The sequence below is a fragment of the Sciurus carolinensis genome, chromosome 14 (assembly GCF_902686445.1).
Source record: "Sciurus carolinensis chromosome 14, mSciCar1.2, whole genome shotgun sequence".
NCBI classification, from domain to species: domain Eukaryota; kingdom Metazoa; phylum Chordata; class Mammalia; order Rodentia; family Sciuridae; genus Sciurus; species Sciurus carolinensis.
Genome location: NC_062226.1, coordinates 2,042,355 through 2,058,418, shown reverse-complemented (window position 1 = coordinate 2,058,418; position 16,064 = coordinate 2,042,355). Strand labels below are relative to the sequence as shown.

General features: G+C 62.4%; 1 protein-coding gene across 1 annotated transcript; it reads left to right on the top strand.

Moving 5' to 3' along the window:
* The first annotated feature begins 4,752 nt into the window (after positions 1–4,752).
* Positions 4,753–13,863, top strand: Mymk (myomaker, myoblast fusion factor). The gene is made up of 5 exons (XM_047525283.1): positions 4,753–4,986; positions 9,354–9,468; positions 10,218–10,366; positions 12,556–12,672; positions 13,191–13,863. Exons 1-5 carry the CDS (start codon positions 4,852–4,854, stop codon positions 13,338–13,340), a joined length of 666 nt encoding a protein of 221 aa, XP_047381239.1. The 5' UTR covers positions 4,753–4,851; the 3' UTR covers positions 13,341–13,863.
* The last annotated feature ends 2,201 nt before the right edge of the window (positions 13,864–16,064 follow it).

Here is a 16,064-nt window from a genome sequence, read left to right as displayed (position 1 = left end):
TGTGGGAAGAAGCTTTGTCCACTCACCTGCTCCGGGACTTGTCCTGCATCCCGTGTCCTGACATCCAGGGTGGACGAGAGGGTCACCCCACAGCAAGCTCTTTCCCACCCACAGTGACCAGGGCATCAGGGCCTTGGAGCCCACACTCAGGAGGGCAGCACCTTGGAGGTCCAGCCCTGTAGAGAACAGCCAGTCTTCAGGTGACCATGATGTCCTGCTGGGTGCCCTGCCTGTGCCTTGGTCTGACTGGAAACCAGGTTTCCTGGGCTAAAATCCCAACTTTGTCTCTTTCTAGCTGGGTGACTTTGGGCGAGTTGGAAGACCTCTCTGTGCCTCAACTTTCTCAACTCACAATGGGAGCAATAAACAGTCTCCACGTGGGGCTGGGGGAGGCTCGTGAGTTTGCAAGGAGGCCAGTGCAGGGGGCAGGGCAGTCCTGGCTTTGTTCAGGGTCATATTCCTGGACCCTGGGCCCTGGGTTTCCTTATGTTCTTTCCCTCAATCCTGACGAAACCACATCAGGCAATATGGTTGTGTCCAGACAGAGAAGGAAATTGAGGCCAAAGTGGCCAGAGCTGACTCACAGCCACATGGTCCTGCCTGGCCCCCCAGCTGCGAGTCCAGGGCTGGGTCAGGTGACTGGCATGCTCAGCTTGCCCGCTGGGCCTGGAGCCCAGGATCTCTGGAACCCTGAGTTCATAATGCCTCTTCCTTAGCGAGGGGTCTCTGAAAAGAGCTGACAGGTTCAGGAGCCAAACCCTGAGGATGAGACTCAGCACCCGAAAGATCTGATGTGGAGAAGCGGGGCAGGGCAGGAGAGAGCTGGGCCGAGGGAGACAGCCAAACGGTGTGGCCAGCTCCCCCAGGCCTCTGCAGTACCCATGGGCATTCCGGCTTCCCTCTGGGAGGCCCCTTCCCAATGCAAAGCCCACCGTGGCTCAGTCCACTACTGGGAGTTGGTATTTCTCGGGCAGCATCCCCAGGACCCATGGAGTCTGTCTGGGGAGAAGGCACGCTGCAGACCCCTGGGTGACCAGCAGGTCCTGGGCTAGCCCACAAGATGGACTTCCATGTTCCTCCTCCTCTTCTCTCAGTCAGGAGCCCTGGTGTTTTCTGCTGGGCTGAGGCAGGATGTACAGAGGACTTGGGCCTGTGGACAGCCAGCACTGCTCAGGACGGTTGGGTCTGAGACTCCACGAGAAGGGGCTCCTCTGTCCCACAATGTGTAGCGAGACTGGGTTAGACGGCTGAGGTGGCCAGAAGTCAGCGGAGCAAGTTGCCCCTGCCCTCCGAGAGTCCTCTAGTGTCTCCCGGAAGGCTTCCGTGTCTTCTAGGGACCCAGGAGTTGGGGCTCCATTGCTGTTGGGGCTCGCAGATGGGACATATGGCAAGGGAGGGGCTGGGGGAGAGCCTCCTCCAGCGTTTGCCGGCTGCCAGGCTGTCCCTGACCTTTGGGGCAGCTCTCGCCAGGCTGCGGCTGCTGCTGACTGTGTGGCTGCCCCCTCCACCTCACTCAGCAAATGGCGCTTGCAGGCGCCTCCTGTGGCTCTGCAGGGCAGGGCAACACGGGGTGGTTCCGGCCCTCTGCGCCCCAGAACCCAGGTGCCACAGGAGTCCATTTGCCCCTCAGGGGACCAGAAGCCCCAGGCTGAGGGAGGGAACGGGGGCGCGGCCCCTCCCAGCTCTGCCCTGCGCTCCTGTCCAGCAGGCGCATGACAGCTCTGCTTTAGACGGAAACCGAGGCTCGCAGGGCCAAAGGGCACATGGAGGTGCCAGTGCCAGTAAGGATGGGCCTCGGCCCGGCCCGCCTGGGGGTGATGTCTCTTGAGCTGCCTGCTCATTGCCACCCCAGCTGCAGAGACGTGAGGCCACCCATCGTGAGCACAGAGCCCCAGTGGCCAGCCAGGCCTGGGGCCCCTGGGCGGAGGCTGCTGCCTCCCCGGCATAGGGAGCCTCAGCCCAGATAGCTGGGGCTGCCCAGCACCGTGGGCTGGGTATTCAAACTCTGGAGGACGCAAACGCGGCGGCAGCTGCCGGGCTCTCTTGGGCCAGGCGGACAGACAGCTGTGCCGGGGGCAGGAGCGTTCCAGGCATTTCAGCAACTCCATAAAGCTGGCTGCTCCTGAGGCTCAGGGGGCAAGGGAAGGGGTGCAAGCAGGTCAGCTCCCGCTCCACACTGGCCCCAGCCCTGCCCCCGGCTCCGTCCCACTGGGACCAGCGCCACCTGCTGGATGAGAGGCTTGGAGCTGAGGCCAAGTCACTCCAAGAGCCTGCTGGGAATGGCCTCCAGGGACACGTGGACCACGATGAAGGAAACCACTTTGCCCTCCCAGGCTCAGTGGACAGAGGAGGGAGGGCACTGGGCCTAGGGGTCAGGCTTGGCCCACAGCCTGGAGCACGTCCCCTGCTCCTTTCTGGTCCTCGGTTTCCACCTCTGTGAAATGGGGAGAGCATAAAGAGCCGTCAGCACACGGCACACGCACACGGCAGGCTCAGAGAAGGGAGAGGTGAGGCTGAGCGGGAAGGAGGCAGGCTCCGCAGAAGGGCATGCACAGAGGGATCTAGGGCAGCTGGAGGCTGGCAGGCAGGGGCTCTGAGCGCCAGAGGGACCAGGGGACCAGCTCTGGACTCTGGTGGCCCGGCCTCCCCAGTCTCCAAGGGCAGCAACACCCCCACAGCAGCCTCCAGCCTTTTCCATACGGCCTCCCTGCTTCCAGGCCCACAGGCCAATGGCTTCCCCTGCTCCAGGGAGAACCAAGGGTCACTTCAGTCCTGCTCAGAGCAGGACGCCCTCTCCAGAGCCAGCTGGTCTGTGTCCAGGCGACCGGCTCCATGGGAGCCACACACAGCCGCCCCCGCCCCCACTCCACGCTCCCCACCCCCACAGAGGCAGCTCACAGCCCAGCCTTTGTGCAACCACCTGCCTCCCCACTTTGGGACGACCCTCCTCGGCCCCTCCCCTTCGCGCAGCACGTGTGCAGGCCCACCTCTCCTCCCCTGCAGCCTGCCCAGCTCACAGCTGCAAAACGCACACGCTCTGCACAAGCCAACTGTGGAATGTCTTCCTGCCCCTGCACGGCTCTCGGCCGGAGAGCTCCCTCCGGCCTTCCCGGGCACTGGACGTTTGATCGTTTCTTCTCCACTCCCCACTCCTCTCTGGGGGCAGGGAGGTGAGAAGCAGGTCAGACAGGAGGACCCTGGGGGCTGCGTGCCTCCCCCCCTGCACACACAGCAGGGCCTGGCTTTCCCATTTGGAGAGGGAACTGGGCTCCTGGAAGGCCAGACTGGAAACAGGCTGCGGCCCCGCTCCTTGGAATTTCATTCATCCTTTTAACAAAGTCACTCATTAAGTCCACGCTTGTTGAAGACCCACAGTGTGCCAGGCTTGGAGTGGGGGCACCGGCGAGGACCCCACCCACCAGAGCTCCGGCAGGAAAGGGGCACCCCATCAGGGGGCAGGTGCGGGACAGGAAGGATGCTTGGAGCGGGTGGTGTGCGTTGGAAGCCCTCCCCCAAACATGCTGCCCAATGGGAGTGAACAGGGCCTTCTCCAGGACAGCAGGGGGATGGGAGGAGGGCCGGGGCCTGGGGCTGGGGGCACAGGCTGGGGGAGGAGGGGGCTCAAAAGCATCCTTGTGGAAAAAGGACACCACCAGGCGTCTCAAGCTGGATGTCTCCAAGCAAACCCTGGAAATGGGTTCCAGCCAACCTCAGACAAGAAAGAGGTTTCTGGAAAGGTGTGTGGGAGCTCCCAGCCAGGAGAAAGGGCAGGAGCAACTGCAGCCTCTGGGAGCACGATGCCACTGATGCCTGTGGCCCCTACCCAGATCCAGTTCCCAGAGGAAGGGAAGTTTGGGTGGCTACAGATGGGCACAACCCCCCCCCCCAAGTGCCAGCCCCTGATGCAGCCTGCGCCAGAGACAGAAGCCAGGCTGAGGGAGCAGGCGCTGCCCAGTCCACTGCCAAGACACAGAGCAAAGGCAGCCCGGGCAGAAGTGGAGACAGGGACTGCTTTAGCTGGGGGTGCACCAGAGAGAGCTTGGCGAGCGTCTCGGGGTGCTGGGACGGAGGCCGAGGGGCTGTCAAAGCTGACTACTGCAGGCTTAGCACACGTGCTTGATCTGGGGTGAACCCCACCTGAGTGGCAAGCGGCAGGTGGGAAAGCTGTTCGAATCCATCAGTGCAGAGCAAGAGCCTGCAGGAGCAGGAGTCACGCCCTGCGTTCCGGGCTGGGGACGGGAGACAGCTGCCCGCCAGACAGCTCCCCCAAGACCTTCTGCAGCAAGAGAGGCCCCTTCCTGAAGGCCAGCAAAGGAGGCCCAAGGACAGGAGGGGAGGGAGGCTGGAGCGCTGGGAGGGGGTCCTGCTGGACACCTCGGTATGAAAGGTCGTGAAGCCGCAGAGGAAGCTGTGGGACCCCTGGTGGGAAGGAGGAAGGCTCGTCAGCAGATCTGGGCGCTCGCGACGGGCTGGGCTCTGGGTCCTGTCACCTCTGGCACCCTGGACACATGGTCAAACTACAGTGCCCACCAGTCTACCCTTCCCCAGGCGAGGATGGAAGGTGCCAGACACCAGGGACGGCACTCACGGGCTTCCTCCCAAGGTTGTTGCCTTAGCGAAAGCAGACATGGCCTCCTGGGCCTCCTGAGTCAACTCCTCTGGCCTCTCAAAAAAAAATGAAAGGAAGACCGAGGCGAGGCTGATCACGTGGCCCCTCAGCTGTCGCCGTGGGGCTCACAGCTCGCCCGGGCACTCGAGTGCTCGTGGGCGCTCCGGCAGCTGCTGCTGAGGCCAAGCCTTCTCCCTGTGCGCCCTGGCCTGGGGACCCCGGAGGCCTGCAGCCCCTGCTCCATGGGGACACTGGTGGCCAAGCTGCTGCTGCCCACCCTCAGCAGCCTGGCCTTGCTCCCCACGGCCAGTGTCGCGGCCCGGAGGCGCTTCCACATGGAGGCCATGGTCTACCTCTTCACCATGTTCTTCGTGGCGGTAAGTCTGGGGCCGGGGGGGGAAGACCCCGAGGCTCTCGGCACCGCACAGGCTGTGCCCAGGGTGAGCCAGGAGACCAAGAGGCTCCGGACTCCCTTCCTCTCTCTGGACCTCGGTTTCCCCACCTGTGCCAGAGTTTTCTGGGATGACTGCCAGGCCCACGAAGCCTGTCGGCCACTGAGGACAAGCCCCTCCGGGCTGCCCCGTCCACACCCACCTCTCTTCCAGCTCTGCCCTTGGGGCAGTGAGCAAGGAGGGCAGGGTGAGCAGGCCTGGGAAGGGGCTGGACAGCTTGGCAATCCTAGGATTCGGCCTGGGAGTGAGTCGGCCGCAGGATGCCCAGTGCCCACCGTCCAGGGCGTGTCTGCGGCCCTCTGCCCGGGGCCTGCCTCCTTCCCAGGTCCTTCTGTGTGTGTCTGGCTGCCTGGTTCTCAGCTCCCTCTCCCTGGCTTCCCCTCTGTTTCCAGGTAACTGTCATGGGATGATTTTCTCTGGCACCCAGCTGGCTTCTTTTGAGGTTGCTGTTCCTGGGCCCTCTCTCTCCCTCATTTCCTGCCATGGTCTCTTCCCCTTTGTTTCTCTCGCTCTCTCCCCCTCTCCCTCTCTCTCTCTCTCTCCCTCCCTCTCTCTCCCTCTCTCTCCCTCTCTCCCTCACCCTCCCTCTCTCTCCCTCCCTCCTCTCTCCCTCTCTCTCTCCCTCCCTCTCTCTCCCTCTCTTTCTCCCTCCCTCTCTCTCTCTCTCTCCCCCTCTCCCTCTCCCTCACCCTCCCTCTCTCCCTGTCTCTATCTCTCTCTCTTTCTCTCCCTCTCTCTCCCTCTCTCTCCCTCCCTCCCTTTCCCTCTCTCTCCCTCTCTCCCTCACCCTCCCTCTCTCTCCCTCCCTCCTCTCTCCCTCTCCCCCTCCCCCCCTCACCCTCTCTCTCTCTCTCCCTCTCTCTCCCTTTCTCCCTCCCTCTTTCTCCCTCTCTCCCCCTCCCTCTCTCTCCCTCTCCCTCTCTCCCTCTCTCCTCTCTCCCTCCCTCTCTCTTCCTCTCCCCCTTTCCCTCTCTCCTCTCCCCCTCTCCCTCTCTCCTCTCTCCCTCCCTCTCTCTCCCTCTCCCCCTCTCCCTCTCTCCCTCTCCCTCTCCCTCTCTCCCTCACCCTCCCTCTCTCTCCCTCTCCCTCTCTCCCTCTCTCCTCTCTCTCTCCCTCTCTCTCCCTCATTTCCTGCCATGGTCTCTTCCCCTTTGTTTCTCTTGCTGGCTTTCTCTCTCTGGTTCTCGCTCTCTCCCCCTCTCCCTCTCTCTCTCTCTCCCTCTCTCTCTCCCTCTCTCTCTCTCTCCCTCTCTCCCCCCTCTCCCTCTCTCCCTCTCCCTTTCCCTCTCCCTCTCTCCCTCCCTCTTTCTCCCTCTCTCCCCCTCCCTCTCTCTCTCTCTCCCTCTCCCTCTCTCCTCTCTCCCTCCCTCTCTCTCCCTCTCTCCCTCTCTCCTCTCCCCCTCTCCCTCTCTCCCTCTCCCTTTCCCTCTCCCTCTCTCTCCCCTCTCCATTCCTGGCTCTCTTTCTTTCTGGAGCTATACCCTGTGGAATTTACTTTCTTCTTCTCCCTCTTCTCTAGCTTCATTCCCCTGAGTCCACGTGCCTCCGTCCTACCCATGGGTCCCTCTAGCTAACCACCCACCTGCCTATGTAATCTGCTGACGGTCCATCGCAGATCTCTAAATCTACTATCTACCTGATCACCCACCTAATCCGCCATCTCTCCATCTCCCCTGTCTCTCTAATCCGCTATTGACTGTCTCTCCATCCCTGCTCCCTGCCCATCGTCCCCCCAGGTGTCACCCCTGGCCCCTCTGAGACTCCCCAGCCCTGGCTGCTGGGCCCCACAGAGCTCCCTCCCAGTCCTGCTGGCGACAGCTTCAGCGTCTGGCACCTCCAGGAGGCTAGCACTGGGTTCCCAGCTGACGGATGAAGAGGTTGAGTCCCAGAGGGGCCAGGACACCTGCACCACCATGGTGACATCCCTGGCTCCTCCTGGGACCCCAGCCTGCGCAGGCCAGGGAGTCCTATTTAGCTGTCAAGAAGCCAAGGTGCAGAGCCAGGAGGAGACTTCTGTGTGGGTACAGGGGCTCAGGGCCAGGTGGAGAAGCTAGGGCCTTGTCCCCAAGGCCCATGTTAGACCCAGCCCTGCAGACCATGGGCAACAGCAGGTGAGCCCCCCGCCCCTCGGACTATGGGCTGACCCTGCAGCTGCCTTTGTGATCAGCCTGTGAGGCCCACCCAGCCCTACCCAGCCCCACCCAGAGTGGCAGAGGCAGCTGCCTCCCATGACAAATGTCTTCCTCAAAGCCACGTCTGCACCTCCCGAAGTCCCGTCTTCCATGTGGCTTCTGCCTCTGACAAGGGCCCTTGTGACAATGTCCGTTCCTGTGGGAACACTGTGCTGGTCACTTTACCCAGGGTCCCGTCAAGAGCCCCGGGGACAGTGTTCTCATCCATGGGACAGAGGAGGCCCCACATGGTCAGCCTCCTGCCTGAGTTTCACAGCAACCCCCTGCTAGCCCTGATTGCAGAGTCTGCGCCCTGCCCACCACGCCAACAGCACCCACCCAGCACGCTAGCTGGGCACAGTCTGCCTCCACGTTGGAGGCAGTAGGCTGGTGCCAATCACAGCACCACCCCAGTCCCTTGGGCAGGTGGTGCCGCTCTGGAGCTCACCTCTCACTGTCACACAGAGCTAGCAGCCATCAGGAGGAGCCCAGGCCCTGGTGGGAGAGGCCCCTCCTGGCCCTGTGGGCAGGCTGGCTCTCCAGTCAGCTCAGGACCCTCCCTCTCTTCACCTGCATACCTGGGTGAGCACCAGGCTGCCAACTGGCGTCACTGCCAGACAAGACAGACTATCCTGCTCCTGAGGGGCAGCACACGAACACTTGCCAGACTCTCACAGTGAATAAGTTAACCACGCACAGCAATCTGTGGTGCAAGGGGAGGTAGAGACAGCAGAGGGGTGCGGGGTCAGGGGGTAGGAGATCTGGCTCTGGAAGGAACCAGAAGCACAAGAACATCAGAAGGCCTGTGTCCCCTCCCTTCTCTATGCCACAGAGATTTGAACACCTTAATCAGCCCCCACCTGAAGCTTCGTTCCCTGAATAGTCATGTCCTACACTTAATCACCTCTTCTACCCTCTTCTTTGCCAATGTTGCCTCAAGAACCACGTAGCATCCAAAGCTCAATGCAGTTCTCTGGGTGGATGTGACCAGAATGCACAGGCAGGACCACCTCCTTCCTGGTCCTGGACGCTGTATCTCTTATGAACACCTCTGAGGTGCCGCGTAGAACTGCAGTCAGCGAACTCTCTCCATCAACCCACTTGCTCGCCCTGCCAGATCACCCAGGGCCCCTCCGCCTGCAGCCTCCCTGCCGCCTGCAGACCCTGCTCCCTCCTCCTGCGCTGGGCTTACCAAGAGTGCACTGTGCTGGCTCACAGCTTGTTTATGCCATTGAACTTGTCAAAACAATTATGTCATGTAATTAAATATTACTTAAAACGATGAAATGTGAATGCAGAGGGGAGAGAGTTGTTTTCCCTGAGAAGTAAGTTGACTGCGTGGAAAACACCCCACATACGCACTTTGTTTTTAAAATTGCTGTTAAGTCAGGTGTCCAGACAAGCATGGGCCAGAGGCAGATGAACCAAGGGTCCTGTGTCTGGGCCCTGTTTGGGGATCCAGGCTAACCCTCCTCTCTGAAGAGACCGAAGGCTGCTGGCCAGCACCTCTCAGCAGCCGCTGGGACTCTCCCCAAAGTGCAATCTCCAGCCCTAACCAGGCCTCCTGGGCTGGCAGCTCTGGGGCCGGGCCTGCAACCTGCCTCTCTGGAGGTGATCTGAGCCCACTCCCACCCGAGAGCACGGCTGTGCCGGAGAACAGACATTGCAGGGGTCACTGGCACAAAGAAAGGCCCCTGGGCTCTGAAGGCCAGGGTGGCCCCCAACCAGGCTGTGTTCTCGGGCCCATATGTGTGCTTCCAGTTAGCCCAGAGGAGGAGCTTGACGAGGTCCCATCTTAGGGTCCCCACCTTGGTGGGCTTCCTCTGAGTGACCACCCAGCCTCAGGCCAGGGAGACCAGAGGAGGTAAGCAGTCTCTGGGTCTCTGCCAGGGTAATGTCAACCGTGCCCTTGGGCCATCCAGACTCCAGGCACTTTGCCTCCCCGTGAGACCCTGTGAGGGGCACACCCGGGGTACCCCTGCTGTTCAGATGGGGAGACCAAGGCACAGAGCTGCTGTGTCTCCCAGGCAGTGGGCAGCTGCCTGGGGCAGTGCTTGGGGACCGCAGCCCCTCGGGGCAGCAGCCTGTCCCTGCTCCCACTGACCGCCCTATTCTCCGCAGCTCCACCATGCCTGCGACGGGCCCGGCTGGTCTGTGCTCTGCTTCATGCGCCAGGACCTCCTGGAGTATTTCAGCATCTACGGGACGGCGCTGAGCATGTGGGTCTCCCTGATGGGTGAGTGGCCACCCTGCCCCAGGGCCAAAGCCAGTCCTGCTGCCGCACCACAGCCCCTGGCCTCCAGGATCCCCCTTCCCCTGCATCTCATATCTGGGCTTAAACGCTGCCTCCTCGCTTTCCTATCTCTCTTAAAGTGACTCCTTTGACAAATGCTTGTGGTGACAGATTTAAAGAGCAGGGCACACAGAGCACCTCCTGCATACCCGCCACCCTCGCCCAGGGCCATTGTGCAGGGCAGGCAGGGCTCCTGGGTCTGCCTCCAGGAGCACGGCTCACCAAGGCCATTTTTGGTTCAGGGTTTCAGGAAGAGAGGGCCCTTCAAGGGCCTCACCTGGGGCTGGGTATAGCTCCTGCTGGGCACTTGCCTAGCATATGCCACCACCAGGGAAGGCCTCCACCTGGCTCTTGGAGCAGTCTCGGCTCAGGGGGACCCTGCCACCTGAGGCTTCTCCCCTTTGACCAGCCTGTGAGTGCCCACAGCTCCTCGGGTCTCATGTGCCTGGTGGTCCGGCCCAACCATCATTCCGATTGTGTCTTGGTCTTTTGAGCAAGGTGCTGGGCCATGCTGGGGACGCAGCTTCTTGCCTTTCCTGTGAAACTAGCTGTGCTCAGACTTCTTGGTCACCAGGCAAACCTTGGGGTCCTGCTGGTCAGGGGACCTCTGCGTGTGCACCTAAGGGCAGGGGCACAGCCAGAAGGGACGAGGGAGGCCACTCACCACTCCGGTGTCTTTCCCTGACCCCCAGCACTGGCCGACTTCGACGAGCCTCAGAGGTCGACATTTGTGATGCTTGGCGTCCTGACCATCGCAGTGCGGACCTACCATGACCGCTGGGGCTACGGGGTGTACTCGGGCCCCATTGGCATGGCCGTCCTGGTCATCGCAGCTAAGTGGGTGCGTACTGCATGCGCCTCAGCAGAGTGCTCCGGGGAACCCAAGACGCTTCCCCGCCCTGACTCCTCCAGCCTCAAGGCCCCTGTGTCCTCCTGCCTGTGCAGGTAGCCAGACCAAGGGTTCAGTGAGAGGCTCCGGGTGCTCTGACCCTGCCCTGGCTGCCCTCCTCTGTGATGGCCAACCCCAGTCCAGCCGAGCTGCCCTCAGCCTCCCTCCCACAGCTCTGCACCTGCGTCAGGAGAGGAGCCAAAGATGAAAAGTGATACATCTAAAGCCCAGGGGGATTGAAGACCGGCTTGTTACTGTATCAGCTGTGGCGGAGAAAGAACCGGGGCTTGGCGTGCGGAGCAGCGCGGTTGACCGGCTGCTTCCTGGAGGGACAGGAAGGAGGGCAGGTGGTGGGGAGGCTGCAGCCTGGGCTGGAGGACCCTGTGGCCTGGAACCCACAGGGCCCTTCCACTGGCTCCCAGACCTCCTGACCCTCCATCGCCCCGAGGCCCCAGTGGTTGCAAGGCTGGGAACCCCCTCCAGCCAGCCAGAGTAAAGACAGGCATTACAGCATTTCCTGGGACCCACCCCAGAGCGCGGCTGGGGAGCCCAGAGGCAGGCTCGAGGACAGGAGCTCCAGCGCAGGCCCCAAGCCACAGCACACTGCTGGCCTGAGCCCCCGGGAAGCACCACCTTGCGTCCAGGGTCCCACCTCTGGCTGGAGGAGACCTGGTCTGTGGCAGGCTGTGAGCCGAGAGCTGGCTGGGTTGCTGGGTACAGCCCAGAGCAGGCCGCTGGGGCCCCAGTGAGCCCGGTGTTCTCAGGGCAGTTGAAGGAGCCACCTGACCAGGTGCATGGAGGGGAAAGGCCCTGGTGGCCAGCTGTCCCTGTCCCTCTTCCCACAGCCCAGAAGCTCCAGGTTGGCTTTGGTGGAGGAAGGAGCTAGGCAGCCAACTTGCAGCCTCAGCAGGAAGACGGGAGCCTCCTAACTCTGGACGCCAGGCAGGCCCTGGGCTGACCCAGGAGCCTGAAAACCCTGTGGGATAGAGCTCGGGGTCCGGCATTAATCAGCACACTGGAATGCATAAACACGGCCTGGCTCTGATAACCCCTCCTGCTCCTGCCCCGGGTGTGTGGCGGGACCCGACTCTGGCCAGGCTTTAATTAGCCAGGATAGAATTCACTCCCTCATTTCCCCGCCAAGTGCCAGGAGGTGTCCACTGCCCTCGGGCCACAGCCCGTCCACAGGAGCAGAGATGGACAGCCAACATCTGGGACTCGAACTGTTTTCTAGACCACTGAATGTGTGGTTTATTTTGGATGTCCCAGGGCAGCTGCTTCCTGGAATGTGAACCGATTGCCCTCCCGGGTCTTGCCACTTCTGGGGAGAGACTCTGGAACAGTCCTGGGCGCAGAAGCAGAGCGAGTGGGGCTGGGGCTCCCAGGGCAGGGCCAGTCTATCTGACCCACCTCAGCTGCCCCACTGGGGGTCCTCAACTCCTGTCAGCAACCGCAAGTTCCAGAAAAGTTCAAGCTGGGCACCGTTTCAAAGCTCCTGGGTGGTGAGAGCCGCCAGACCCGGTGTGAGGCCCTCCTTGGGGTCTGTGCTCCCATGGGGAGATGTGCAGCCAGGGGGCTGCCCCACCCCAGGTTCTGCCTCGCCGATGGGTGACGGTCCCTCCTTCTGTCGGCCCAGACAACCCCGGCTCTGGCCTCCACCACCGAGGTCCGCTCGGCCTGCTCCCTGCCACTAAGGGGAAACACCCACCAGAGCCACAGTCCAGGCCCAGGGATTCCAGGCCTGAGGAATCAGGTTGAATGTGCCCACAGAGCTGGTATCACGGTGGCTTCCTTAACCAGCAAAGCCGCCCTGTTTGTCCCCGTGCCACACGCGTGCCCTGAGGGCCACAGGGCACCTGCAGTCATAAGGTGTGACGTAGGTTTTGCTGTAAATGATCCCCTCAGGCTCCCTCGGGCTGGGAATCAGAAGCTCAAGTGCAGCCTGCTACTTCCTGTGGGCAGCTGCCTGGCCCAGAGGCTCCTGGGCCAGGACCTCCACTGTCCTGTGACCTGGGCCTGGGTCCAGACAACTGGTTGTGCTGCCCAGGCATGCGGGGCCTCCTCTCCTGCCTGAGGAGGGCCTGGTGCAAGGTGCACCTGCTCATTCCCGACACTGTGCTGTCCCTCCTCTGTCCCCACAGCTGCAGAAGATGAAGGAGAAGAAGGGTTTGTACCCCGACAAGAGTGTCTACACCCAGCAGATAGGCCCCGGCCTCTGCTTTGGGGCGCTGTCCCTGATGTTGCGCTTCTTCTTTGAGGTACAGGCTGACTGGGGAAGAGCCCTCTTGGGAGTAGCCCTGGTCAGGGGGTGGCAGACTGTACCCTCGCTGGGAAGCTCCTTGTCCTGACTCCTTGTTCCTCCTGTGGTGGGCGTTGGGGTTTTGTCCAAACCCAGCACCACTAGCATCCTGACCTGTGTGGACCTGGGGGTCACAGAGAGGCAGGAGACAGGCCCTGACTTCAGGGAGCCTGTATCTGAGACAAGGGGTGTGGGGCTGGTGCCCATGACCTGGAGGAGAACGAGGAGGGAGGGAGGCAGGAGGCCCAGTCTTCTGTTAGAGGCCAGGTGAGCAACACCACCCTGGACGCAGGAGAGATTTGGAGATAAGAAAGGCCTCCATGGCTGGACACAGGAACCTCCCAGCAGAGCCAAGCAGGCCAGGACACAGGAGAGGCCCCAGGCCAGGGTGACCGGGCTAGGGCTCGGGGAGGCTGTGGGCTCTGGGAGGCCATAGGCTCTGGGGAGGCCACAGATTGACTCACCCCACCCCCACAGGACTGGGATTACACCTATGTCCATAGCTGCTACCACTGTGCCCTGGCCATGTCCTTCTTCCTGCTGCTGCCCAAGGTCAACAAGAAGGCTGGAAACGCAGGGCCCCCGGCCAAGCTGGACTTCTCCACCCTTTGCTGTGCTTGTGTCTGATCATGTTGCCCCCAGCTCCAAGCCCTGCCCTCCTGTTTAGGGACCAGAGTCCCCAATCTCTCCTGGGGGTCCTCTTGTCCTTCCCACCTGGGGTGTCCACGAGGAGCCGTCTCTTCACTATCCTGAGAGGTCCCCAGGGGTAGCAAGGCACCCTCCACCCTCCGCTACCTGTTCACTCTGAGCCAGTGCTCAGCTCTGTGCTGGGAAGAAAGGAACTTTCTCTGCAAAGTTCCTGACCACCAGGTGTGCCTGGCGACCCCAAGGCCGGCATCTGTCCTCCATCCCTCCCCTCTTCTCCCACAGCTGGCTAGGGCCCAGAAGTCCTAGCCCAGTGCCCACCAAGACCCGGGAAGCCATCCGCCCAGGAAACTGGTGTTGCCTGTTTTGTCCCTGCCCTGGCTCTGAATGTCCCCATTTAGAGTCCAACTTTGTCCTGGGCCCAGGCCTGCCCCTCAGCCACCCTTCCAGCCAGGTCCTGGATCGAGCTGTCTCAGCAACAACAATCAATAAGAAGCACCCCGTTCTTTTGCCTTACTACGTGTCACATGTGTGTCTTGATCCCTAAACCAAGGCTGTGAGTAGGCGTCCCTGTTCCCCTTGCCAGTGAGCGCCCAGGCTCAGGGCGAACAACCCCACTGAGGCCCAGAGCGGGTGGCATGGAGCAGAGCCTGCCGCTGGCCCATGGAGAGGCAGGAGCACCAGGCCGCTTTGGTCCTTGGCACGCTCCACGTTGGCTGATGGCCCTGCACTGGGCTCCCAGCAGGGAGGTGGCCGGAGCGGCACCCTCAGCCCAGGCCTTCTTGCCGCGCCTCTGCTCTGCCGTGGGAGGTCCTGTCTGCAGCTGCTGGGGTTCCGGTGGTGGCAGCAGTGGCTCCCAGACATCACCTCACAAACCTGAGTCCCCCAGCACCCAGCCCGCCAGCTCCCCTGGTGACCTGAGGCCCATCCGTTGGCAGGAAGTTACCTACACCTGTCTGGGGCCTGTTTGTGTTTCCAGACAGGCCACTGAGAGGGGGCAGTCACCACACCCACTCCCGCCAGTGGGGCAGCCAGTCGTCTGTCCTAAAGTCACCTCTTACAAGCCCAGGCTGGGAGGAAGCTCCTCAGCACCTGGTGAGGATCAGTGGATCTCCAGCCCTCCCAGACTCCTCAGCCTGGCCTCCCCTTCTGCTGACCTCCAGACGTCTCAGGAGGGCCTGGCCTGCCCCTCCTGGCCCTGGTGGCAGGCAGAGGTTACCCGGGCCTCCGCTTTTCTCTGGCCCCAGAGCCTTCAAATGACAGAGCAGCCCACAGCGCTTGCAGCGCACTGCAGAATGTTCAGACCCGGCCTCGGGGCTCACCAGGCCCCGGGGCTAGGACGGCACCCATCAGATGAGGCGTTGAGGCCCACGGCCTGGGCTCCGAGGCCGCCCACCCAGAAGGGGAGCCCCAGGATGTCCTCTGTGTCCCCATCGTAGGACAGAGGACAAGGAGACACAGGGGCCACCCCACCAACCAGCTGGGCGCACACAGCTGTGCCACGACACATGATGCACACACGGCACAGGACACCCGCGTGCACGCCACCATGAGACAAGTGTCCAAGAACCCGGGTCCCCCCACCCACAGGCAGGCGGCTGACTGGGCTGGGCAGCAGGGGTGCAGCCCCACGGGCATCAGGACCTTCCCGAGGCAGGCGCCTGCAGGGCCGCCCACCGTGCCTCCCTGCCTTCCATGCACCAGCTCGCTGGGGCCTCCCACTCCCCCGCAGCACGTGGAAAGTTGGAGCAGCGGGTGCTCCTGAGCAGGGGGAGGCTGGGCTGCCAGGCCAGGAGGCCACCCGACAGGCTCTCCAGTGTGGCAGTGCTGATTTATGAAGGCCGTCCGGGAGGCCGGCCAAGTCTGTAAGTCACGGACAATTAGGAGGCGCGCGGCGGCCCTCAGCCACGCACAGACCTGTGCCTGGCCTCTCCAGCTCCTGCTCCACAGCTCCTGCTCCACCTGGGCCTCCGAGCAGGTTGGCCCCATGGCCACCCTCAGGGGGCCAGGGCAGGTCCCCAGCCCAGCTTGCAGATGAAACTCTGAAGGCCAGGGACATGGTCAGCTTTGCACACAGGCTGCTGAGCTGGTGACACTGCCCAAGATGGCTCCAGTCACTCCAGCCGTGTCCTCCTCCAGGGGCCTCAGGCACTAAGGCCTGCTTTGACATCTTGGGGCTCTAACAAGGGCTGGGGGCCAGGGAAGGGAGGGGACCATCTTCTCCCTTGCCACTGAGAATGGTCACTGGCCCTTCAAGACTACAGGAAGGAGCTGCTGTGGCCGCTAGAGGCCAAGACCACAGACCTGTCCAGCCTGGGGTCCGGTCTCCCTGAGAACTGTGACTCCCAGACCCACAGCCCGGTCGGGCTGCCTGCAGGACTCCCTCTCCCACCCAGCCCCTGCGGCACGTGCTCGGGTGCCCCTGGAGGACTGAGAGCAGCAGCACCTGAGAGAACTCACAGCACCGCCCACGGCAGCCCCTGGTGCCCCCGGCAAAGGAGCATTTAAAATGTGGCCAAGGCACTGCCTCTTTAGAGGTGGGCAGCTTTAACCAGTTAAGCTTAAAGAGCCTCTCGCAGGCAGGGCGGCAGGAGAAGGTCAGGCTTCCTGGCGTATCTCGAGGTCGGACGCACCGCAGCCGATCAGATAGCACAAGCGTGTCTCGGGCAGTCGCGGGGTCACACTTGCCTGGAACACGCCAGCAAG